The sequence below is a fragment of the Coturnix japonica genome, chromosome 8, assembly GCF_054131305.1.
Source record: "Coturnix japonica strain WE chromosome 8, WE-NBRP24, whole genome shotgun sequence".
Taxonomy (NCBI): Eukaryota; Metazoa; Chordata; class Aves; order Galliformes; family Phasianidae; genus Coturnix; species Coturnix japonica.
Window position 1 is genome coordinate 10,818,624 of NC_140670.1, and position 24,457 is coordinate 10,843,080.

General features: G+C 53.9%; 2 protein-coding genes across 6 annotated transcripts in view; one reads left to right on the plus strand and one right to left on the minus strand.

Moving 5' to 3' along the window:
• The first annotated feature begins 24 nt into the window (after nt 1-24).
• On the plus strand, nt 25-7,436 carry LOC107315727 (prosaposin-like). 5 transcript variants are annotated; one of them, XR_014948557.1, is made up of 13 exons: nt 25-359; nt 3,329-3,453; nt 3,572-3,649; nt 3,731-3,856; nt 4,050-4,238; nt 4,345-4,488; nt 4,969-5,025; nt 5,153-5,351; nt 5,425-5,502; nt 5,577-5,927; nt 6,004-6,084; nt 6,167-6,262; nt 6,343-7,436. XR_014948557.1 is itself a non-coding variant. In XM_085554120.1 (13 exons), the coding sequence occupies exons 1-13, from the start codon at nt 170-172 to the stop codon at nt 6,376-6,378; spliced, it is 1,665 nt and encodes a 554-aa protein (XP_085410246.1). In that variant the 5' UTR covers nt 26-169; the 3' UTR covers nt 6,379-7,436. The 5 variants fall into 5 exon arrangements, 3 of the variants coding, with proteins under 3 accessions (XP_085410246.1, XP_085410248.1, XP_085410247.1); XM_085554120.1 differs by having other exon boundaries at nt 26-359; nt 5,238-5,351; XM_085554122.1 differs by having other exon boundaries at nt 27-359; nt 3,575-3,649; nt 5,238-5,351.
• Nucleotides 7,437-7,628: 192 nt separating this feature from the next.
• Nucleotides 7,629-24,457, minus strand: part of CDH23 (cadherin related 23) — a 124,576-nt gene continuing 107,747 nt past the window's right edge. Inside the window, exons 38-69 of the mRNA XM_085554125.1 lie at nt 24,227-24,448; nt 24,024-24,143; nt 21,971-22,151; nt 20,740-20,873; nt 20,396-20,605; nt 19,968-20,075; nt 19,505-19,607; nt 18,582-18,707; nt 18,292-18,495; nt 17,626-18,084; nt 16,720-16,836; nt 16,179-16,403; nt 15,625-15,794; nt 15,339-15,476; nt 15,052-15,171; nt 14,527-14,704; nt 13,910-14,121; nt 13,031-13,225; nt 12,620-12,730; nt 12,309-12,438; nt 11,839-12,102; nt 11,567-11,728; nt 11,054-11,310; nt 10,860-10,957; nt 10,654-10,774; nt 10,438-10,517; nt 10,299-10,339; nt 9,972-10,032; nt 9,639-9,768; nt 9,411-9,533; nt 9,124-9,237; nt 7,629-8,676 (exon numbers count right to left, since the gene is read on the minus strand). Coding sequence (XP_085410251.1) covers nt 8,356-8,676; nt 9,124-9,237; nt 9,411-9,533; nt 9,639-9,768; nt 9,972-10,032; nt 10,299-10,339; nt 10,438-10,517; nt 10,654-10,774; nt 10,860-10,957; nt 11,054-11,310; nt 11,567-11,728; nt 11,839-12,102; nt 12,309-12,438; nt 12,620-12,730; nt 13,031-13,225; nt 13,910-14,121; nt 14,527-14,704; nt 15,052-15,171; nt 15,339-15,476; nt 15,625-15,794; nt 16,179-16,403; nt 16,720-16,836; nt 17,626-18,084; nt 18,292-18,495; nt 18,582-18,707; nt 19,505-19,607; nt 19,968-20,075; nt 20,396-20,605; nt 20,740-20,873; nt 21,971-22,151; nt 24,024-24,143; nt 24,227-24,448 — 5,235 coding nt within the window. The 3' untranslated portion in view covers nt 7,629-8,355. The remainder of the gene's footprint in view (nt 8,677-9,123; nt 9,238-9,410; nt 9,534-9,638; nt 9,769-9,971; nt 10,033-10,298; nt 10,340-10,437; nt 10,518-10,653; nt 10,775-10,859; nt 10,958-11,053; nt 11,311-11,566; nt 11,729-11,838; nt 12,103-12,308; nt 12,439-12,619; nt 12,731-13,030; nt 13,226-13,909; nt 14,122-14,526; nt 14,705-15,051; nt 15,172-15,338; nt 15,477-15,624; nt 15,795-16,178; nt 16,404-16,719; nt 16,837-17,625; nt 18,085-18,291; nt 18,496-18,581; nt 18,708-19,504; nt 19,608-19,967; nt 20,076-20,395; nt 20,606-20,739; nt 20,874-21,970; nt 22,152-24,023; nt 24,144-24,226; nt 24,449-24,457) is intronic.

Consider the following 24,457-nt stretch of genomic DNA (forward strand, 5'->3'; position numbering starts at 1 on the left):
AATGACGCCGTTGATTCTCTTGGATAAACCTACTGGTCTTTAATACCTGTGCTGGCTTTGGGCAGTGGGTTCTAGGCTGTGAAATGAGGCCTGGTTGGTTCTGACCTCCTGGGAATACCTTCCCGACTCCTCCCTCCGCTTGCAATGCTGCTGATTTTATAATCAGGGCATGAGGAGGGGTGTGGTAATTGCTGTGCGTAGGTGTCTGTTCTCACTACTTCTCCCAGCTGTTCCAAGATTCCTCAGTCTGGGAGAAGCACAGGGAGTAACCGGCACTGAGGACTGTCTTGGGAACAGCATGGCGAGCAAGTGGGGAGGCTGGGTGCTGATCCTCTCCGTGTGCCTGGGGTCCTACCAAGGTAAGGTCAGGCCTTGTGCGTAGGGCTCTTTCCTCAAGAGAGCCCAGAAAATGCCTCTGAACCCCAGAACTATTCCAAGGTATCTTGAGCGTGTGTTCCTCCTCATAAAGGATCAGAAAGGTTGAACTCAATAGCGTGCTTCCTTGTCCTTTGTGGTTTTGGGCACTCTCCAATGGGTTGTGCTTTGACTCCTGTTCACTTGGAATCGAGCGTTCTGATTTTTGCCCTGGATGGTAATTTTAAGGGTAGAAAATGGTTTCTGTGGGAGTCAGCAGAGCTGGTGTTCAAGGGGAGTGGAGGAGATGAGGTTGAAGAGGATGAGTCAATGTGGAATCTCAGCAGCTTGGCTACTGCCCTCTGTGCTGAGGCCTGGATGTGGATGTGTGTTGTGGGACCCATTGTCTGTGCTATGGGGAACCAGAATAGCACACACCGCTGTCTCTTGGGTTGGGGGTAGGGAAGCAGGAAGCCTTTTCTGCTGAGCTTCCAAGCTGGGTCTTGTTCAGCTCTGGGTTACTGGGTGCAATATTGGAGAGCTCCTGGAGCCCTCGGCAGCAGGGCTTTTGGGGGCAGATAACCCAGGCAAAGCTTCTCAGGAGGCAGAGGGGTCTGTACCCTGTAATCCTTGCTGCTGGGGAGGTGGGGGGGTGAAAGCATGTAGAACATTCCTTGGGGAAGCCATAGAGCTCTGTTGATGCAGGAAACCGAACTCAACACCTTTTGTGCACTTGTTATGACCACCCTCCCATTGGGCTGCACAACCCATGCAGTGCTGGTACTGCAGTGGGTTTGTGCCCCCCATATGGGATGTGCTGGGGAGCATGGGCTGCTGGGAGCTCCCCCACCAGCAACAGGACCAGCAGGAAAATTCACCTGTGTGCTCAGCATGTTGGGACCAGCCTGCGGTGGGAGGGAGCGTGGTTCTCCCTTCCATGTCCTCACCAGCACCTTATTTCCTCCTTCCTGGAGGTTTTCCCACCAGCAATGTTAAGATCACCTCTTCTTGGCCAGATCCTTGGATGGTTTAGGGGAAAAGCTGCGTCTGGGGAGTGTACTGCTGGCTGGTAACTGGGGCGCAGGGCCCACGTGCCACCCCCAGGCTTGCACCACAACCGGTTCTCCATGCTCAGCCGGCTCAGCTGTGGAACGCTCCTCCGCGCCCTGCAACGTGCTCAGGGCACAGCAGTGAACCCATGCCTACGTGTCCTCCGTGGGGCTGTGCCCACCTGGGGCCATTCATGTTCTTGGCCTCCAGCATGATGCTGGTAGAGGTGTCCATGTCCGTGGGTCAGGCAGTTCATCTCTGTTGGATTATGCAGGCTGTCCATGGGTCAAGCTGGGCCATCCCACTGTGCACACTCAGCATTTTTGGGTTGTGTGGTGCATGAAACCCCTTCCCTGCTTACTCAGCATCTCACAGGGTGAGCAGGTGACCCAACATCCATGAAAACAGTGATTAAAGTGGACAGCTTTCCGATCTGGGAGGATGTGGCAGGTGGGAATGGAGTCACAGGCTGCTTTGTGCTGGGGCTGCGTACCCTTATTTCTGATCTCTAGCATCGTATTTCTGTGTGCAAGCTTGTTTTCCTTCATCGAAGTATAGAGAGGGAGAAATGGCTTAAAAAATAAAGGGTAGATTTTGCATCAACAATCCCTTTACTGCAAAATGCATAAGTATCAGCAATAGATATTTTTCAATGTACTAAGCTCAGAAAGAGGCTGCAGGTTGCAATGCTTTGTCTCTTTTCTTTTGAATGGGGCTGCCCCTCGGCTCCTGTCTGCCTTGCCCTTCCTGTTCAACCCACCGTTGCTGTACCTATATCAGCTGATACAGTGAGCACATGCCTGTGTGGGACTAGACTATGGGAACAGTCCCCATTGGACCCACCCTGCCCTGGGGCAGCCCAGCAGCAGCACAGAGAGCTGTGCTAGCACTTTTGGGGTAGATACAGCCCATGGAGAGATGCTGCTTGCTCTGTCGTGCTTGCACAGAATACATCCTGACATGCGGAGGTGGCAATTAAACAGCGATGCTGGGAGGTGCTTATCAGATGGCATTACACCATGCCTGGCCTGAGAGAGTGATGCTGTCACCCCTGGATTATTGATTTCGCAAGATTTATGAGTGCTTTTTTTACGGTGACGCCTTACCGGGTGGATTCAGCCTTCCAGACTGTGGGTGCCTCACATTCACTGTGATTTTAAGATGGGAGGGAAGCTGCTGTGATGTGCACCTGTCCTCACTGAGGATAACAAGTGATGTTGCAAAAGGAGAAGGAGGGGAGAGCTGGGGCTGCATGAGATTTTCTAGCCAGCAGCACATGGCATAGATAAAATAATAGTAAGTGATGCTATTGTGAAAGCTGAGGCCAGTCAAGGCAGGAGGAAGGAGCAGCATAGCATCACTCCTTGCTGACTTTGCAGCTGGGGATGGGATGGGATGGGATAGGATAGGATAGGATAGGATAGGATAGGATAGGATAGGATAGGATAGGATAGGATAGGATAGGATAGGATACGATAGGATACGATAGGATAGGATGGGGTGAGACAGAATGTGATGGTATGAAAGGGAGTGTGATGGAACAGGAAGTGATGTTAGGATGCAATGGGATGAGGTGGAATGGGATGGTATGAAATGGGAAGCAATGAGATGTGATAGGATGGAATGGGATGAGTAAAGGTGAGATGAAATGTGGTGAGATGGTTGAGATGCAGTGGATGAGTAGAATGGGATAGGATGAGGTGGGATGCAGTGAGGTGAGATGGAGGGGAAACTGTGATGGAATGGGATAGGATGAGTTGGGATGGGAAGAGATAGGATGGGTTGCAATGTGATGAGATGCAAGGAGATGGGATAGGAGGTTTGCATGAAGCAGGGTGACAGTCCATGGGTTTGGGGGTCATGGCTGCCACCCTAGGGATCCACATGTGTGCCTGGGTGCTGATGTTCTCCTCTCCTCCCCCAGCTGGGGCCAGCCCCCTCCCTGAGTGCGGCGAGCAGCCGGAGGAGTGGTGCCGTGATGTGGGGACAGCGACCAAGTGTGGGGTGCTGGAGCTGTGCCGGCTCACTGTCTGGGACCAAGCACTAGGGGTAACTGCAAATGGGGGAAATGTGTGGTACTAACCTGTTCCTAACCCGGGGGGTGGAAGTGGGGAGGATGTGGAGGGTCTGGTGCCATGGCAGCATCCTGATGCATTCCCTGTCTCAGCAGAAAGGGGTCCCGTGCCACCTGTGCCAGGTGGTGGTGTCCATGATGGGAAAGATCCTGCAGGACAACTCCACTGAGGTGGGTCCTCACTGGGTGCACGGGCTGCTGTCTCTCCATGTGTCTGCAGGGCCAGCCCTGAGTGCTCCCCTTTTCCTCTAGGAAAAGCTACGGGTTTTCTTGGATAAGAGATGCCAGTATCTGCCCTTCCAGGACTGGTCAGTCAAGTGCAAGAAGATGGTAGACACTGGAGTCCTCATCCTGGCCCAACTGGGGAAGCAAGTGCTGGTAACAACCTGGGGACCTCTGCAGCAGGGAAACCCCTTGAAATACATGATGTGGGGGAGATAGTGGGGGTATGCACACCTGTAATGATGTGGGAGGCTGTGGATAATACCTCTGTAGGGAGGGGGTGTGAATAGGAATGATGCTTTGGTGTGGGGATAAATATTGATATGGTGATGCCCCCTCACTCCCGCAGTCAGACCCAAAGGTGGTGTGTGGCACTATCAAGTTGTGTCAACGCCAGGGGGGCCGTGAAGGGGCCCTGAAGTTTCAGGAACAGCCACCAGCTCCCGCTGACCCCGCACAGGACTTGGCCCAACTGGCTGTGCCCTTCATCAACGGCATCCCGCTCCTGCTCCAGCCCCAGGACCTGCCACATACCCAGGTACTGATAACTGCCCTTCTCTTAATAACCCATTTATCAGTGCACGTTCTACTGTTTGGTGCTTTGTTGAGGTTTGACGTTGAGTTGTGTTGCTATCATCCTGCAGGACACTGGGGACCTGTGTGAGGACTGCGCCCGACTGGTGGCAGCTGTGCAGTTGGAGCTGAGCAATGGGGCCAACACTGCCCGCTCACTGGTGGCACGTGCCAAGGAGGAGTGCGAGGGTCTGGGGCCCATCCTGGCAGAGAGGGTAATGCTGCTGCACCTGGGACATCCTAATGGCTGTTGGGGCTGGGAGGTGGCAGAGGGCAGTGGTGATCACCATGCCCCATCCTGAGGACTGTCCTGTTTGATATCTTTATTGAATGAGGGCATTGAGTGCACCCTCAGTAAGTTTGCAGATGATGCCAAGTTGGCAGGAAGAGTCGGTCTGCCTGGGGGTAGGAAGGGCCTACAGAGGGATCTGGACAGGCTGGATCACTGGGTTGAGGCCAATGGGGTGATGTTCAACAGGACCAAGTGCCAGATCCTGCACTTTGGTTGCAGTGACCCCAGACAACACTACAGGCTGGGGCAGAGCAGCTGGAATGCTGCATGGAAGAAAGGGAGGTGTTCCAGGGCTGTGGGGATGTGGCACTGAGGGATGGGGGTGGGCTGGGGTTGGGCTAAGTGACCTGAGAGGGCTTTTTCAACCTGAATGATTCCATAATCCTATGCTCTCCCTGCACAGTGCAATTACTACCTGACCAAATACATGGACACAGCTGCCTGGATGCTCCAGCACTTGGTAAGTGGGAGAGCTGTTCCCCCAGTGCTTCCTTTTACAACTTTCTGGATAGATCTGATTGTTGCAATTCAGTTTTTAATAATGGTTGTTTTATTCCTCTCTCTGCCCACCACCTTCCCACCTCTAGGTGGCTGAGGTAAGCAAGATGCCCACTGACAGCCCAGTATGGCCAGCACAGGTCCATGGGCTGAATGTGAGCCGTGTCTCCGCAGGACCCACGGGAGCTCTGTGGCATGATGGAGCTCTGCCCCACAGAATCAGGACCCCTGCACACGCTGCTCTCTGAAAAGATGGCCCAGCTCCTGGGCACGCTGCTCTCCAAGATGGTATGGCCCCGTCCCCTCGGCCAGTAAGGGTGGATGTGGTGAGTGCAACTTAGCCCTTTTCTCTCCCTCCCAGGAGGCCACGCCGCTGTGCGAGGTGTGCGAGTTTGCTGTGCGGACGGCTGAGAGCCTCCTGGAGAACAACATGACCGAGGTTAGTGGGGACCGTGGGGGGCTGCGGGGAGCAAAGGGAGTTCCCTGTGGCATCACCCCTTCCACACCCAACAGGAGCAGCTGGTGAATGACATCGAGAAGGTGTGTTACATGCTGCCGCACAGCGTCATTGGGCAGTGCAAGGACTTTGTGGATTCGTATGGCAAGGCAGTGGTCATCATGCTGCTGGAGGCCACTGACCCGCAGGCTGTGTGCACCATGCTGCATGTCTGCCCGCGCCGGGGGAAAGTCCGGGGGGCAGAGCTGGGGTCAGCACTGGAGCCGGCTGCTGGAGCCTTCTGCAACGTCTGCCAGATCCTCATCACCTACCTGGATAACGAGCTGCTGAAGAACGAGACGCTGACAGAGCTGGGCGATATGCTGGAAAAGGGCTGTGAGCTGCTGCCCGGCCCGCTCACCAGCACGGTCAGTGGGGCTGTGCCTGGGGTGGTCCCTGACTCCCCCCCAGCACCAGGCTCACCCTGACCCCTCTCTCCTGCAGTGCGAGGCACTGGTGGTGCAGTATGAGCCAGCAGCCGTGCGGCTTCTCGTGCAGATCATGGACCCTGACTTTGTCTGCACTGTGAGTGCAAACCCACGGGTTGTGGTGGGACTGATGGCTCACAGGGCACAACCTCACTCCTCCCCTATTTCTCCCTTGGCAGAAACTCCGAGCTTGTGACTCAGAGCTGACTTCAGCCCCCTGCGCCCAGGGACCCGACTACTGGTGCATCAGCATGGCCACTGCCACCGAGTGTGACGTAAGTGACAGCAGCAATCCTCCTGCCCGCCGCACACCCTGCAGCGGTGCAGCCCCCATCTGCCCCATCTTTCCCCACAGGCTGTGGAGCACTGCAGGAAGCATGTGTGGAACTAGGAGCACCTCCACCCTGGACCCCCCTCTCCTTGGGATGTGGCTACAGCACCAGGGATGGGGTGTCCCGGAGGGTCCCTGCTGGACTCCGGGGCACTCCAGCCCACTTTGTTGCCTTCTTTTCCACCCCTGGGTCTTGGATTTTTGGATCGGGTTAAGGGACTTTGTCTTGTTGTTGGGACTGAGAGCTCAGTGGTAGGCTTGTTTCAACATCCCCCCCATCATGCTACCTGCTGAGTGAAGCCCTTTGGTCATCCCCTTTTGCATCCCACCCAGAACCAATACCAAAGCCTTGATCGGAGAAGCTCCATGGGCTGGGATGGGCTCTGCTGCTGTAGTGCTGGTCCCAGTTTGCTGGTGCTCTCACTCCACAGTTCTCACACGGTTTTTGGCAAGACCTTTGCTAGCCTCAGTCCCAGCTGGGGTGGCTTTTTAGTTTTATTTTTTTTCCCATGGTCACCAGTTAAAGAAAGAAAGCAGATTCCACATGCCTGGCTTCACATGACTTCTGCAGTAGATGAATGTTGCAGGTGGGAAGAAGACATAGGCTGGGTTAGAAACATGCACATGTTTGTTTTTAGAGAGAGATATATGTATATGTTTATGTATATATGCACATATACGTGTGTATAAATATATGTATGCATACATGTATATGTATATATACACATACACATAAAAATATATAGATAGATAAATAGGTAGACACTGCCCTAACACTGCTGCTGTGTGAGGATGGGCACAGCCTGCAGAAGGATGCAAACCCAGCACTGCAGGGCTGGGATGTGGGGTTCCCTACCTTCAGGGCAGCATGGGCTGGTATCCCCAGCCCTGGGCGTGGGATGCAACATGGGGTCACCTTCAATCTGCTGGTAGGGGAGCCTTGTTGGAATATGTATCTAAAGTGTGGGCATCCCATAAACACACAAACAAGTGAGTTATGGAGTCTCCTTCCCAGCAAACATCCTTTGCAGGGGATCCTGATGCCACAGTGTGGTGATGAGGCAGTGGTGTGTTGGCTTGTTCTCATCTCACCACCAATAAACACCTCCATCAGCCCAGCTCTTGTCTTCCTTCTCTTCTATCCATTGTGGTGTTGCTTGGGGGATGTCATGTTTCTCCCCAAACCCAGCCTGTAAGGTTGGGTGGAGGGATGAATTAAGGGAATTAAAGGGCTTTCTTTTCAAATGGTGGCTGTGGGACAGTGATCTTGTTTGCACGGCCAGGAGGAAAGACAACAGGCAGCTTAACCAAAGCCATAAGGAGTGTATTTCTGATTCCTGTAACAGACCATTCCCAAAACTCTCCACAAAGTTACAGTTGGAAACAACCCCCAAATGAACAAACCCGAGAGCCAAAGAGAGGGGGAAGGACGAGGGGAAAAGGGTACGCACAAACACTCGACAGCCAGAAGCCCGCAATTGTCAGTCTCTCTCTTTTATCCACATCGTAACACATTTTGGTAAAGCCAGCAAAATGGAGAAATGTCTTCGGTTGGGTCTTTCCCTGCCGGAAAGGTGACAACAAGCAGTAATGCTGGGTGGGCTCGGGCCATGTCTGCTTGCCCAGCCCTCGCTGCCCACAACTGATGTGCAATGGGCTTTGATCCCAGCATCGGTTGGCGTGGGGGACGCCTTGACATGGCTGTGCTGCCTTCAGGTTGCCTTCATCCCTGTCCAGCCTCATAACGCTTGAGTTCATTGCATTCACTCAGCATTATTTAAAAAAAAAGAAAAAAAGTTCTGTTTTTTTTTTTTAATTAAAAAAATGAATGATTTAATGATTCAATGACACGCAAGGAAGGGCGAATCAGTCCAGAGAGCCCTCTCCCAGGGCCCAGCTCTTCAAGGCTGCTGGGTTGAAATGCAGGGACAGATAGAGAGGGGACCGAGTGCCAGTCTCAAATCCCCAGTACCTGCTGCCCCCCATCTCTGTGCTCATCCCCCGCCATCCCTGGCTGGCCTGGGTGGGTGCCGCTGGTCATAGCTCAGTGATCTCCAGTGGGCTCTCCATGATCACCTCCCTCATCTTGTGCAGGGGGGTGGACTTGGCCGACTCAGTGCGGGCGTTGTGGTCGTAAGCCCCACAGTCGGCTGTCAAAGTCTCCAGTGAGCGCCCCAGTACCTTCTGGTCATCCTCAGGGAGGCTGTTGAGGTCAGAGGCCAGCAGTGTACCTGTACTGCCGTGCACCACATGGATGCCATCGGGGCCTTTCAGCTCTACTGGCTGCTTGTGCCGGAAGCGCAGGCTGCCCTGGCTGGGGCTGCGCTCCTCATCCTCCTCCAGGTCCTTCTGGATGAGCTGCAAAACCCCACCAAGATGTCACCAGATGTCCTAACTCCCTTCTGCACCACTAAGAATCATAAACACTGGAAGTGCCAGTTAAACCGTCAGGTTTAGCTGTCAGCCCATCACCACTATGGCACTAAATCATGATGCTCAGAACACCTCCTCTTTTCTTGATCACTTCCAGGGACAGTGACTCCACCACCTCCCTGGGCAGCCTGTGTCAGTGCATCACTGCTCTTTCTGAGAAGGAGAGATCCAATCCTCCTCTTTCTGCACAGAGAGCTCCAGGACTGATCTCCCCTTTCTTATTTTGGAGAGCAGTTTTCTGTGCATCCAGATATTGCAAAGCTAGCCTTGGGCTGCACAAGGCCCTGTCACTGGGTTCTGGGGCCAGGAGGACACACTGCATCCCAAAGGGCACAGCAAGCATCTCCCCATGCCCACATACACCCCCTCTACCTCTGTGACCGAGGAGCGGTCCCCCTGACTGGAGGTGGCCTTATGCACCATCCGCTGGGCAAAGAGCCTTTTCAAGCGCATGTAATCATCCAGGACCACCTTCAGGAGAGAGCCCTGGGTGGAGGAGGAGAGAGGATGGGTTATGCAAGGGAGAGAACTGTTTTTTGGAGGAAGATTGGCCCCATCCTGGTGTTTCCTGCAGAAAAAAATCCCCCTCTGGTGTAGCACCTGGTGGGAGGAAGCAATGATGGATTCACAGCGAGGATGCTCATGGTAGGAACACTCACCTTGATGGGCCCCTCACGCATGATTTGCCCCAGCTTGGCAATGTTGTCATACTCCTGGATGGCAGCTCGCAGGTACCGGTCATCCTCAGGCTTGGCAGCTGAGGGCTCCCTGCCAAAGGTGCCCTGTGGGAGGAGAGTGTGGCTTTGGTGCCAGCATGAGAATGGGCATAGAAATGGGTGGTCATCCCAAAAGGGGCCCCCAGGAGCACGGCCAGGGCTGCATCTCACATGGGTCCTGGCTGGGCTGTTCCAGAGGTCGGTGATCTCGCTCAGGTTCTCAGGCAGGTCGTCTTCATGCTCCGCTTGTGCCGCCAGTTCCATGGTCCGGCAGAAGGGGTCCAGCCACACAGGGTTGGCCCTGCCTCAGGAGGGGAACAGTGCTCAGCCCAAGGGAGAGCAAGGAGAGGGCAGCTAGAGAACGCCCCAAACACTGTGCCCAGCTGAATCCCTTCATAAAGCAGAGGACTCTCCACCACCAGCACATCCCTGACTGTAAAATATGGGTGCCTCATTGAGAGCACCCCTCAATGTATGAGGAAGCACAGAGATAGGAGAACTCACCCATCAAAGGAGTACTTGTTGGTGTTTGGCATGTCCATGATGTCCATGAAGCCTCTATTCCCTGCAAAAGGCAGGGGTGAAGGCTGCACAGCAGCTCAGCTGCATGCAAGCAGCAAAAAGCCAGAGGCATAAGGCAGTTTCTTTATGAGGGGCATTCAGTGACCAAAAAGGCACTAGTGGCAGGAAGAGAACGCTGTGATGGGGCTGATGGCAGGGAGCCTGGATGAGGGGAAAGCCTCCTACCGCCACACCTCAACATCTAGCACCATGCATGCCAGCCAGGCACCCTGCTGAGCCATGCATCTGGAATCTCCCAGCCCTGCTCACCTGTGGAGCCCGCCACAATGGCTTTCAGCTTCCTTTTGTGCCTACAAAAGAAATAAGTACAGCAAATCAGGGGAGAAGGTCAGAAAGTTGTCTGGAAGGAGCAGGACAAGCAGGTTAGTGGGAGCTGGGCACTACTCACACTGTGCGGTAGTACCAGTTCATGAGGATGAAGAGCATGGCAGCCAGGAAGAGCAGTACGGCCAGCACGATGATCGCCATCTGGGAGAGACAGAGGGGTAGCGGCAACCTCCGGCGCTGACCCAGCTCCCCAGCACAGGCATCCCCCCACAGTTAATGGGGGACAACTTCTCTCCGGGTTGAGGGTGGCCAGTTCCAGCTCCAGGTGGGCCTTCACCTGCAGAGCTGAGAGGTCGTCCGGGGCACGGGCAGTGATGGCGGGCTGTACATCCAGCACGTTGTAGTTCCTGAAGAGGTTCCTCAGCTGCTCCTTGTTCTCATCGATCATCTGAATCACCCTGGGGAGGAAAAAAAAAGTGCTTGGGCTTCTTAATGATGTCTGCAAGGCTCCCCCTGGGCTCTGAGCAATGCCGGCTGACGTACCGCTCCACATCCAGGATGCGGTTGGTCTCCCTGTTCACCACATGGATCAGTAGCTCTGTCTGTGCGAAGTTCACCCGGCCTTTCTTGTCAACATGGAACTGGGGAGAAACATCAATGTCTGCAATGCTGTATCTCCCAAGCTATGTGTGGAAGGTGATCTGCCCCAAGAAATAACCTGGAGATCCCATGGTTACCTGCACATCATCCGTGTTAACGATGGCACCCGTGATGTTGGAAAGCAGACTGATGAACTCCTCCTCAAACTGCCTGACCTTATCAGGGATCTCATTGATGATGATTTTGACTCGCTGGTCATCCCGCAAGATGTAGATCCCCACAATGGCTGTGTCGTTGTGGCCCACAAGGTCAGAGGCCATGATGTCCACCACAAAATAGCCAGGGTTGTAGGCCGTGAAGAGATCAAAGGTTCTTAGGATGCCATCAAGAGTACCTGGGAAAAGAACAGCCAGGAGCCCAAGGTTAGTGCAGCCACAGCAAAATGCTCACCTGAGGTCTCCACAAATGAACCTGCAAACCAGGGCTTGGCAGGTGACCTACAGAAGCACTTGAAAGCCAGAGCCTATGTTGAAAGTGGAAGAAAGAGGATGGAGGGACAGCCATGCTGCCTAAGTGACCATGGCTATGGAGGACATCTCTGACCATTGGATCATCTGGCCCTGTGCTCCTGTGGCATCCAGGCTACGCACCGATGCTGAAGATGTTGGCCACCTCCTCAGAATCATTAGAGTGCTGCTTGATGTAGCGGATCCCCAGGATGCTGTACAGGACCAGGCTGTTGTTGCCCACATCAGCATCCACTGCCAAGACCTTGATCAGCTCTGATCCCACCTTGGCATCTGTGGCCACCCCTTCGGGAGAGAGACAGAACAGAGATCTGGATCTCTGCTGCATTGCTTCCCCATCCCCTCATTATTGGGATTTCCACCCTCCCCTGCCCCCAGGCACCAGCAATCCTTACCTGCTGTGTACTCTGACTTGGTGAATTGGGGGGACTGATCATTGATGTCATCCAAGAAAATCCGCACCTCCTGAAGGGTCAGATCTGTGCTGAGGTCCCAGGACTGTGCTCTGCCTGCTCGCTGGCCTCGGGGTGGGGACCAGTTCCTCTGGCTGGATGCTTTGACGATGATGGAGTAGTAGGGCTCCTTCTCACGGTCCAGGTCACGCAGGACTTGCAGCTTCCCCTCTCTGCTCAGCTGGAAGTTGTTCTCTCTGTTCCCAGCTGCATTCAGGAAAGGGAGCTGAGCCTTTTGGCTCAGCATGTGCTTTACCACATTAGAAGTATGGTCAGCAGCCCAGGGGAGCGATGCAAACTCTCATGCATGCAGGTAAACATAGAATGCTTGGATCAGAATTGATGCAGAATGACTCTAGGGATGGTAGTTTAGGTCATCTTCTTTTTTTGGGCATGCTGTGTCCCCATCTCACCTGCTATGAAGTAGTAGACGATGGCATTGGAGCCCTCATCTGCATCCACTGCACCAGTGACGTTGCCCACCACGGTGCCAGGCTGCGAGTGCTCAGGGACGGAGAGTGCCTGGTACTGGGGACTGTCTCTCTGCCAAAGCCCAGGAGAAGGGAGGGAAAGCTTACTGTGGTGTATGAGCCTTGAGTGCCCACCTCCCCCCCACCACCCTTTGTCTTTTAGAGGCTAGAAGTGTCCTAACATGGTGAGCAGTGCATGCTCCATCACATGCAGCCCCATCCCAGCACCCTCTGTGCCCTCCTTGATGCCTTACAGGTGGTCTGATGAAGATAGGCTCATTGTCATCAATGTCATCAAGAGCGACCTGAAGGGGCTGCATTGTCTCATAGGCTGGCTGGCCCTGGTCAGAGGCCACAATGATCAGCTAGAGAGAGAAATGAAGTGCTGTTCAGGGCAAAGGCAGGCAGGGACATTGCCAAGGCACTGGCAAAGGGGTGGCTGTGTGGCAGAGGAAATTTAACAGGGAACTGGGTGATGGCCCACCACCACATCCTCCAGGATGCCACCTTCTGGTGGCCACCTCTTGACCGTACCACATCCCTTTTGCATCCTCTGGTATCATTTGATAACCACCTGGATATTACTAAGGTGGCGGTGAGGCATCTCCACTACAGGGACAGATGTCACCACCCCACCAGTCCAGGTGTGCTATCACCTCACTCACATTGTACACTGCTTGCTTCTCCCGGTCCAACCGCATGGCTGTCTGGATCAGCCCACTGACAGCATCGATGCTGAAATACTCCCAGTCCTTGTTGCCCGCCCCAGTTTTCAGGAGGCTGTACAGTACTGCACCATTAAGGCCCTCATCCTTGTCCGTGGCATAGACCTCATAGACGTTGGAGCGCAGAGGAATTTCCTGTTGGCACATGAGCAGCACCTCAGCCCCCACACTGCAAGCCAGCCCCTGGCCATCAGCCCCTCCAAACCCCCCTTGTACTGCCTGTCCAAAACACAGCCTGGGGCTTACAACACCCACAACATCCCCTGCACCTTGCAACACACCACTCATGTATCCTGGGGGGAACTGGGTGGGGGGACGGGGGTGTTTGTGACCATCCCAGCTGTCCCTGTCTCCAGTGCTGGAGCTGTGCAGCCCATGCTGACAGCCCCAAAGGGAAAACATGGAATTGATTTCTTCTGGAATAGCTGCAACTCTGGGTACTGGTGCCTGGCTTCTCAGAAAGGAGAAACATCTTAAATGTCAGCTTTTTGGCCCATGTTTACAGCACACTCAGCATGCAGAGACTGGCTATTTCCCTATTTTGTACACTGCTGGGGTTTCTGTTCCCCAGGATATACCTCTGGGAACCAGCTCTGCTCAGAGGCTGATCTAACATCCAGACATGACCTCCTCATCCCAGGAAACCCTTCCAGTTTTCACCAAAAGCAAGTGCCGACCCAGCCTCTTGCCATGTGCTAAAGTAAGGTCTTGTATCATCCCTGGTGGGCATGGAGAGCGTGTTTGGCCACCAGAAGACTATGTGCCATAGTGTGCCACCTCCCTCTGCCTACCACCCACCCCTTCAAGTCCCAGATGTACCTCCTTGATGTGCAAAATGGTGCCATTGGGTGGACGGATGAAGACAGGGCGGTTGTCGTTGATGTCAATGACCTCGATGTGAAGCATAGTGGTCCCCCAGAGAGGGGGACGACCTTTGTCTGTGGCCACCACAGTCAGGTTGAATCTCTCATAAGACTGCAAGCGCCGCCGGGACGTGATAAGCCCAGAGTCTTTATTGATTTTGAAGGCCTCTGGAGACAAGCAAAACACACCTCAGGCTCTGAACACTTGACACTAAATAAACAATGAATGGTATACTTTAGAAATATGTCCACTAGATGAAGCACACCCCTTGCTAGTGGATAATCCCTGTGATAGAGTGATGGATCAGAGCTGTCTGTCTGAGCCCAGGGTGAGGGTGCTTTCAGGATGCCAGTCTGGGGCATCCCTGTCCACCTGGCTGCTGAATTCTCACACCTGGGCAGCATCAAAGGTGCTGTCCCCAGGCCACCCTGCTGTGCTCAGTGCTGTGCAGGGATATACTGGATCTCAGGCACCATCTCTATTCCCCTGCAAAACCTTAACTCTTATTGGCCCCTACAGCTCCTTGCCATAACCCTGTATATCCCCCGTCCACAGCCTCCAGTGGCACCTACCTGCTCCAGGACCCTCAATGCTATAGGTCACCACACCGTTGTCCCCTTCATCCAGGTCTGTTGCCGTCATGGTGATCACTGACGTACCCGCTGGCTCATTCTCATAGACACTGGTGCTGAACTGGCTCTTGCTAAACTGCGGTCTGAAGTCATTGATGTCCAGGACAGTGATCAGCACCTTCGACAAAGCCCAGCCCACTGGGTCACATGAGGATGGAGACCCCTTCCATGACTGCTACTGGAGCATGGTGCCCTTCCTGCTATTCATCTCACTCTACTGGCCCAATTCCTGTCCCCAACAATGGAGACAAATGCAGCCGAGGCACCCATTCACTCCACGACCGGATGGAGCACTTACAGACAATAGCACCCACCTCCCCTGCCCCTCCTGCTCCATCCACTCCCATGGATGCTTGGTGCCTGTAGTGCAAAGTCCACCTGCACTGTTAATCCCACAGCCCCATGTCCTGGGATCCTCTGCTCTTCCTTCAGGCTCATTCCTCCCTAGAGCTGGTGGTGACCTACCTGCACTGAGTTCTCCCTACGGTTACTGGAGATGTCCCCAGGGTTGTCCCTGGCCACAGCCGTCAGCGTGTAGTGGTCCTTCTTCTCCCGGTCCAGGGCTGACAGGATGTAGATGTCACCCTGCAGCACAGAGACCTTCAGGAGCGTCTTATCTAGCAGAGCTGGTACTTGACAAGGGAGAGGCAGTGAGGTGCAGGAGTAAGGCTGCCCTTGGGGCCATAGGGTGGGATCATCTCAGCCTCCCCACCCTTTTTCCCCCTCTGTTCTAGCTTTAACTGGCTCCTTACCGTGTCAGGATTTATCCCAAACTTGCCCTCTCCATCCCCTAGGCTGTACTGGATGAGAGCAAAGGGCCCAGAATCCGCATCCGTTGCCTTGACCCTCAGGATGACTGTACCCAACGGCACGTCCTCAAAGACAGCTTTCTGCAAGCAAAGGGAGCAGGGAGGGCTGGCTCTTGTACTGTTTGCCATTTTTGTAAGAAATGAGAGTTAATAACTAGCTAATCCACCAAGGCAATACTCAGGTGAACGCACCACTGCCCAGCTCTGCACAGACTTGGACCCGGCTCACCTGGTAGGAAGGCTGGCTGAAGATGGGGTTGTTGTCATTGATGTCCACTATCTGGAGGTACACAGGGATCTCAGCGGATCTGCGGGGAGAGCCGTTGTCGGAAGCTCGGACAGTGAAGTTCAGCCACTGCACTTCCTCGTAGTCCACTGTCCTGTTGGCCACGACCTTCCCTAGAGGATGGCAGACCCTGAAATGAGAAACCTGCCCCCAGATCCCCTCCTAACAAGCCTTTTCTGCACACAGAACATGGCTAGGTAGTGGTGATGGAATAAAGGAATCTTATATGCAATGAGTCAGGAGAGAAATTAAGTAAAGAAACCTTTCTATGGGCTAGCTACCACAGCAAGCTGGAAATCAGACAGTGTTTTTATGGAACACCCTATCTACTTGGTTAGATTTGGTACTCAGTGGCCAAATCCTGGCCAAATTTCTCATAGAAGTACTACAGCTTGTTCCCTTTTAGATTGGGTTGTATCAAGGGGCTTCAGACACTCCACTACTTCCCTACTTTCCTTGCAGAGGTTGTGGGGTGCACACCTCCCCAGACCACCAACCTGCTGACTGATCTTCGAGGCAGGCATAGCCTTCTGGGGACAGGTCCAGCAGCTCATAGGTGATCTGCCCATTGGCCCCTTTGTCTGGGTCCACTGCTGAGATGGAGATGAGTGTGGTGCCCTGCGTGGCTCCCTCCAGGATCCGCTCAGTGAAATGGGTGACCCCGAATGGACGGAAGCGTGGCGTGTTGTCATTGACATCCAAGACGTTAATTGTCAGTTTGGCTGGGGAGAACATGGGGGAGAGAAGAGAGAGAAAAGGAGAAGTGAGAAAGAGAAGGGAAAGAAGGATGAAATGGTCCTAAAGAACATGAAACTCCAGGAAAGCCAACTAAACTGAACTGGCTCATTACAAGGAATGGCTGTCTTCAGCTGTGACCCTAGCTGGCTGTGTGACAGCCTCATTTACTTCAGCCCTAAGCTAGTCTGTGTGGCTGGCTCTGGGATGGTTGTCAAGGGCCACGAGGCCATACTGGTGCCTGGGAAAGGCAACGTGCACCCATACCACCCAGTTACCCCCATGGCAAAGGATCATGCTTACCATTGGGCACACTGACCGAGCGGTCAATGACTTCACTGGCATTGTCATGGACAGAGATGGTGACCTCATAGGTGGCCACAAGTTCCCGGTTGAGGGGAGTTTTGATCTTCACAGCTCCTGGAAACCCCAAGAGGTTTGAGTTAGAGGCTGCACTTTGTTGAGGACCCTAGGCAGACCAATTGGCACCAGCTGACTGTTGCTTCCTCCTGTGTGTTCACACATTTACCTCTCCAATGGCTGAGCAGGGAAAACTACATAAAGAGACGACTTCCCTCTCTGTACTGCCCATCTCCTGCCATCCTGCCTGCTCTACTCTGCCCAGAGAGCTGGGTCTCTCTCTTCTCTACCAAAGATTTGCCTTGTGCAGACAAGAGAGATTTGGGAGCAAATTCTGCTGCATCACTACATGATTGTCATCTACCTTCATGCAACATCAAGGCACTTTTAATAGTCTTTCCTCACCTCCTTTCTACTAAGCGATTTTTTCTTTCCCATATCAGCTCCACGCTTCTAAAACACTCCTGGGGGAAGGCTCCAGGCCCACCTGCCCTTGGTACCACTTACTCCATTCCCCCCATCCCAGTCCCCCCTCTGTGAGGGTGCCCGCAGCCAGTCTGCAAAGGCTGAGCAGCCACCGCCTGCCTGTCTGGCCACCTGCAATGATGATGGGTGAGATGGAAGGATGGCATGGAGGGAGAAACAGGTGTGGACACAGAGACAAACCTGGTGAGCCAAGAGCTGGAAAGAGGAAAGAAAAGGGTTAGATAAGCTGGAATAGCAGAGTGGGGAGGCAGGAGTTTAGTGTCATCGCCCCATGCCTTGGACACCTACCTCCAGGCAGAGAAAAAGAAGCAGAAGAGAGAAGAGGGATCCATGCTGCCCACGCCACCCTTCCCACTCTCCTACCTGTCCTAAAATCCACCGTGAATGCTTCCTGCTGGTCAGACACCAGTGCATCCGTGTCATCACGGGCCACAATCTCCAGCAGGTAGTACTCCAGCCGTGGATGGAGGTCCCGGTCAATGGCGGTCACCTCAGCAACCACAGTGCCAGGGGGGGCTGACTCAGGCACGCTGACCGTCTGGATGGGATTGATGAATTCGGGCCGGCAGTCGTTGACATCATCAATGAGGATGCTGACGGTGGCAGTGCCTGAGAGAGCTGGCGTGCCCTGGTCCACGGCCACCACCGTCAGCCGATAGGCATCACGCTCCTCCCGGTCAATGCTGAGGTTGGCCACACGGATCACCCCTGTGGTGGCATCAATCAGGAACCTGTCCTGGCCTCCGCCCTCGATCCTGTAATCCAGTTGCTTGTTGAGGCCACTGTCTGCATCCGTGGCTGTCACCTGGAGGACGGAGAAGCCTAGAAAGGGGGAATACAACCTGCTAAAATAAGGGATGGAGGGCAACAGAAACCAGCCCCATTCCCAAGCAAAATGCCACCATGCAATGTAGGCAGCCTTAGCTCCCAACCTGTCCCTTCAACCCCAACTCAGTCAAGCCCTGCAGTCAAAAGCCACCTCCACATAGTCCTGTGGGTCACCCTGATGTCCCTGCTGCCCACCCTCACCTGGGGGGCTGTTCTCCCTCAGCCGAGCTGTGATGAACACTGGCTGGAAGACAGGGCGGTTATCATTGTCATCCAGGACAGTCACTGTGAGGCCAGCAGTGCTGTTCAGCCCCCCAGTGTCAAGTGCCACCAGTGTGAACTCCAGCAGTGGGTCCAGCAAAGCTTCACGGTCTATCACACCACCAGGCTTCACTGAAACAACACCTGGAAGAGCAGAAAAGTCTGGTGACAGACCTCACTTCTGCCTGGTGGCCCTGGTCTGGGCATTGGGGCCTGCCTCACCATCTCACCTGTCCTATTGTTGATAATGAAGAGGTCCGGGGATGTCCCCAAGAGCTGGTAGGTCACCACAGCATTACTGCCCTGGTCGCCATCCAAAGCTAGGATGGGTCCATTGAGCATGGTGATTGGAGTCCCTGGATGGGACAACAAAGGTTAGGGAGGGTGGCAGGCCCTACAGAGCCCCCCCCCAGTCCCTCCCACCCTGGTGATGCATGAGAGACAGCAATGAATAAATGGAGGAGGTGACAAAGTGAGGCCTTGCGGGGTGTGAGGGGGTGGCTGCTGCAGCCCTGCAGACTGGCACGTGGGACCCAGACATGGCGGTGGGACATCCTGCTAAAAGCAAACAGACACATCCATCAAATCAGCTTCTGTGTGCTGTGGGATGGGGGCTCCTGGGGGTGGACAAATCCTTTGCCTGGGAGCAGCTACCAGGTAGGTGGGAGACATACCTTGGAGCAGTGAGTGATTTAAAAGGCAGAAAGGAAGAAAGACATAAAAATAAGAGGAATATTCTTAGCACGTGGGCTGAGAACTGTCCATCTGGACAGGTTGGAATGTTTCATCTCCATCCCATTAAGCAAGACAGTTCCAGGTGCTAGTCCTACCCCCTATAAGAATCACTGGCTGCCCACAGGGCTCCATTTGGACCATCATCTTGCTCTCTGCTGTTGAGCAGTTCCTAAACAGGGCTGATTCATTGCAAGCTTGCATCTTGCCTGTGCCAGAAAGCGTTCCCACTTGCTGCATAGACAAAAGCCACGGTCTCCTGAAGGCTGACCTCCCCTCACACTCAGTATCCCCTTCCCACTGACCTTCAGCCTCACCCTGTGTGGTGGCACCATTGGAGCACTGCTCGTGGTGCCTCCTCCATGGTGGACAGAAGGCACTTTCCCTTGCCCGGCCCCCCATGGAGTGAGGACAGACCTACCCGGGGGCGAGTTCTCCATCACCTCGGCCTGGTAGGAACTCTGGGTGAAGAGGGGGTGGTTGTCGTTTTCATCCGCTATGGAAATGACCAGCAGGTCAAAATCCTAAAGGTTTGTGAAGGAAAATGGGGACAAGAGGGTGATGACTGCAAGGTCCTTTCAGCAAGATCACCACCCACTTCTCCTACAAAACCATGTTCCCCAGAACTGGAGCCCTGTGCAACCACGATGCCATGTTCCCCAGATCACCCAGGAGAGTCTACAGGGATGCCTGTTCCACAGCCAGAAATCCCTTCTTAGCCCAAACCCTCAAAGGGTGGTGTTTGGGACATCCTGACAGATGCCACTGGGGTGTTCAGCTCCCCCATACATGATGTCTACTGATGTTGCATGGAGTCAGCAGGAGCCCCTTCTCCCACACCCTGCCTCCTGCACTGCTGGAGGCCTGGAGGTGTCTGTAATTACCCGCCTGGCATTGCGGATGTTCTCAGGGTTGTCCTTCACAGTGATGGTCAGCCTGTATTCTGCCACCCGCTCCCTGTCCAAAGGGCGGTTCACGTAGATGATGCCGGTCTACAGAGAAAAAAGGAGAAAATAGGTACAAGAGACTTGAGGCAGGCTTCACCTGCTGGTGAATGCACCCTATGGAATGCATAGACCAGAGCAGTTCTGCCTGGTGCCACAGAGTCCTTGAGGACCCACCAGTCTGTAGGGCCCCATATCTCTACACAGCCCCACTTTGGTGGCTGGTGCACTTATGACCCATAGATCTTCACTTTCCTTAGCTTTGGGGAGCCCTACACCCTTCCCAGGGTGCAAGACAGCCCATGGGGGCAAAGAAGGGAGCTGTGCCCACCCTACACCCCAGTGCCCAAACCCTCGACGGGGCGTACGGTGCTGTTGATGTAGAAGGCACTCTCTTTGTTGCCAGCAGTTATATCGAAGGTAAGGAGGGCGTTTGGGCCCTGGTCTGCATCCCGGGCAAGGATCCGTGTGACAAAGCTGGAGACAGGGGCGTGCTCACTGAGGGTGATGTTCATTGGCAGGTTGAGGAGCACAGGGTCATTGTCATTAACGTCCAGCACACGGACACCCACCACCATCTGCAGGGGCAGAGAAGAGGTACAGGCTCTGATAGGGAGCACTTAAGTCTATTCCTCTCATCTCCTTCCTGGAGGAAGGAGTTGGGGACATAAGATGGTGGCTTGCTGGTCACCGTGTGTCCCTGTGGACTCACCGTGGAGCTGAGGGGGGGCACACCCCGGTCCCGGGCAGAGATGGTGAGGTTGTAGAAGGGGATGTTCTCACGGTCCAGCTCAGCATCCTTCCGCACCCGCAGCTCCCCTTCCACTGGGGAGATCACAAACTCCCCTGCCAGAGATGGCAGGGCCATGGTTTGCACCGCGCCACCCCACCCAAGGGGACATGGGACATGCACCCTGGTTCTGAGGTTGGATCTGACCTCAGATCCACCACCATGGGGAGGGGTGTGCTTTGTGGACCAGGGGACAGCCCCATTGCTAGGGAAACAGGGTAGCAGGGTCTATCTCGGGGCCCAACATCCTTGCCAGGAGAGGAGGAGCTGGGTAGGGGAACTGAATGGCAAAAAAAAAAAAAAGGTGCTCACAGTCCTTTCTAAAGATGCCAAAAAGCCCTCCAAGCATCTGTTTGTGCCTGGGCAGGGGGCCTGCATGGCATGGATGGCCCCAGAGCCAAGGGGCCGCTTCTCAGTTGTTCTGGAGATGTTTTGCAGCCAGGGTCAGCTGGTAGACGGGACTGGGCTCTGCCTTCCAGAAAGCCTTGGCTGCCATCACCAGACACTTTGGCCAGGCTGAGGGGTGGGGGGGGGAAGAGGGGGGAAAGAGCAGTGACAGCTGTAGCTACATCCCCTCAGCTGCCATGCAGCTGGAGACACTTGCAGCTGCTCTGCCATCTGCTCTGGGGCTGTAGCTTTGCCATGAGTTACAGGGACATTCAGACCCCAACGCATCCTGCAGTGCTGCTGTATGCTTACATTTCTCAGTTTCTCTTTCTGCGCTATTTATTTTGCTGCATTTGTTGTTCAGCAGATTCCCCCCCTCCACCTCCTCTCCCCCAAGCTGGGCTTGGGCAAGCCCAGGCCCCCATCCCTGGCCACTAACAGGTTAAGTTTCCTGTTGCTCAAAACAGGATTTCCTGGTGTCGAAAGGCAGAATTTGCAGAAGCAGCCAGCTGGGAGGATGGCTTTTCTGAAAGGCTTCCGCCTGTGCTCCGCAACTCCTCCACCCACCCCCCTCCCTGCCTGGTGGCAAAGCTCTGCTTCAAAAAAAAAAAAACAACCCATAAAATAAAGCAAAAAAGCGAGCCCATCCTTTCCATAAGCGTGGGCTGCACACCGTGCTCCCCTGTAGGGTAGGGCAAGAGGGATGGGGCCGTACCACTGCCTCCAGCACACAGTTTAGGAGCTAGCATTCCATGTCCCTGCTCACCCAGAGGGTCCCCAGCGATGATGCTGTACTCCACCTGCCCACCAGGCCCCGAGTCTCCATCATGAGCCAGGAAGGTCCAGATGCGTGGGCCAGGCTGTCCCTCTGTCACGTCGAAGGGGCCCTCATAGAGTCGTGGGAAGGTGGGACAGTTATCATTGATGTCATTGAGATTCACCAGCACCTGCAGGAGAGGGAAGAGAGTACAGAGGGCTGGGAGAGGGCACTGGCCAAGTGCCCATTGGTGGATGAAATTACTGGTAGAAAACTCCACATCCTAACAATCCCAAATTGGAATGGAAACATTGGAGAAATGTGCTTGTCCACAAAAGAACTGAGTGCACAGAGAGCTGTTCTCTGCAGCCAGCTGTTCTCCAGCTTTCTGAAAGGCTTGCTCACTCCTTTTCCTCCTGGACAACCAAGGGCTTCACCTCTCACGATGAGCAAATGAGAAAAAATGTGCAGATTGCATGTTTATCCAAACACAAAACACCACCAACGCAGCTGGCTTACCATCCCTTTCCATGACACATTCAGCTGGCTGGACATCAGTGAGCCTACATGTCTCAAAAAAGCATCAACAGTTTCAGATGAAGTAGAGCACGGTATGAGCACAGCCATCATGGCCATCAGCCAGGCTGAGCTCAAGTCTTTCAGGCATTTGGCTTTTTAACTGAGTCACCCTCCACAAAACTTGTTTATATACCCGTACTTCACTGTATCACAGAGAGAGTTAAGCCCTTTTGGGCACTTGCATGGCAAAGAATGTCCGCCTGAGGAGAGTGTCTCTGATGGCAGGTGAAAGCCTGAGCTTATGGAGCACTAGAAGAGGCTCCTCCAACTCTTCTAGCTGGACATATGGGTTTTATGGGTGGCTATGAAGAAGATGCTAAACAGGAGATGCTTTTTGATCTCCTGGATTGAGGGTCATACGGTTCGTCATATGGACATTTGGTACTGGCTAAATCTAATCCTTAAAGACTGTATCTGAGTGTCTGTTCCGTTTCCTAGCAGCAGAGAAAACAAATACTGGCATGCCTTATCAAGGAGATGGATTTCCCATCACTTGGGATCCAAAATAATCACTAAATCTTCTCCTAAAAGCTCTGCTTTCAAACTGCACTGGCAGAGCTACATGGGCAGCACGGGGAGGATGTTTCCTCTCCTGTCTAGCCCTGGTTCTTGCTGCTGACAAAGCTTCCAAGTTCACATCTCACTGTGGTCAGCGGAAAGCTCTGCCTTTGCCTGCAGCACACCAAGAGCTGCTGCCTCCCCTGCCCTGTCCTGCAGACTCCAAAAGCACTTTGGATGTGGACAACACCATACAGCCTGAAAAGAAATATCAAAATCACATTTGGATTTCATCCACAGGAATAAACAGTGTGTTCAATTTGTGCAAAACAAGCACTTTGGAACTGCTAGCCACCATCTCTTCCTTAAGCAAAACCTGCCTGATCTTGGAGCAGAACAAAGAATTTGGGACACTGCAAGAAAAAGGGATGAGATGCTCTCAGTAACCTCCCTACATGGAATGAAACAGGAATCTGGAAAGCAGACAAATAACGATGGCTGAACCCAACCACGAGCACCCTGTTTGGCAACCCCATGATGAAACAGCAACTGGGCCAACTGGGAAGAGTGTCTGGTGAGCACTAGGAAGGAGATGTGAAACCACTTGTGAGAAGATGCAGTGTTACAATGGAATGGAAAGTACCGCAATCATAGCAGGGTGGCAAAATCTTTGGCTACAGCAAATGAGAACAAGCCCAAATGCAACATACACAGAAATGAAGAAAAAGAGCTGCTTACCTGTGGAAGACCTCAGGTAGGCAGGGATCTCCAGCAAGAGATACCCTTACCTCCACTGCCAGCCCTTAAATGAGGTCTGGGAAGTGAAGGGACTGCTCCAGCTGTGTCACACAGGTGCATTGCTGGATTGGCCCTGCCTTCCCACCAGGTGCTCAATCACCGGTTCAGGTCACGACTCAGTATTTTTGCTATGGAGGACCCCAAAGGTCTCCTAGACCCCAAAGACACCATAGTGTCACAATCCTACCGTGGTGGTTGATGTCAGCCGGCGTGAGGCAATGGGGCACTGGTCGGTGGCAGTGACCACCAAGGTGTACCGCCCATGGCTGATCTCGTAGTCCAACTCCTTCAGGGTGCGGATCTGTCCCTGCAAGGCAAGGGGACAGCAGCTGAGAGTGAGGGACACAGGAGGAGAGTGATGGCTAAGCTGGGGACAGCATCCTGACTGACCGTGGTGCTGTCAATGTGGAAAGTGCCCAAGATGTTGCCTTCAGTGATAGCATATGTGACTGTGCCATTGGGCCCTTCGTCCCGGTCCAGGGCCTGCACGGTGACAAGTGTGGCATTGAGAGTGTCAGGGCCTTCATCCAATGTCACCTCATACAGCTGCTGCTGGAACACTGGAGCATTGTCATTTTCATCCAGGATGGTGACGAATACCACAGTGGTGGCCTGTGGGAT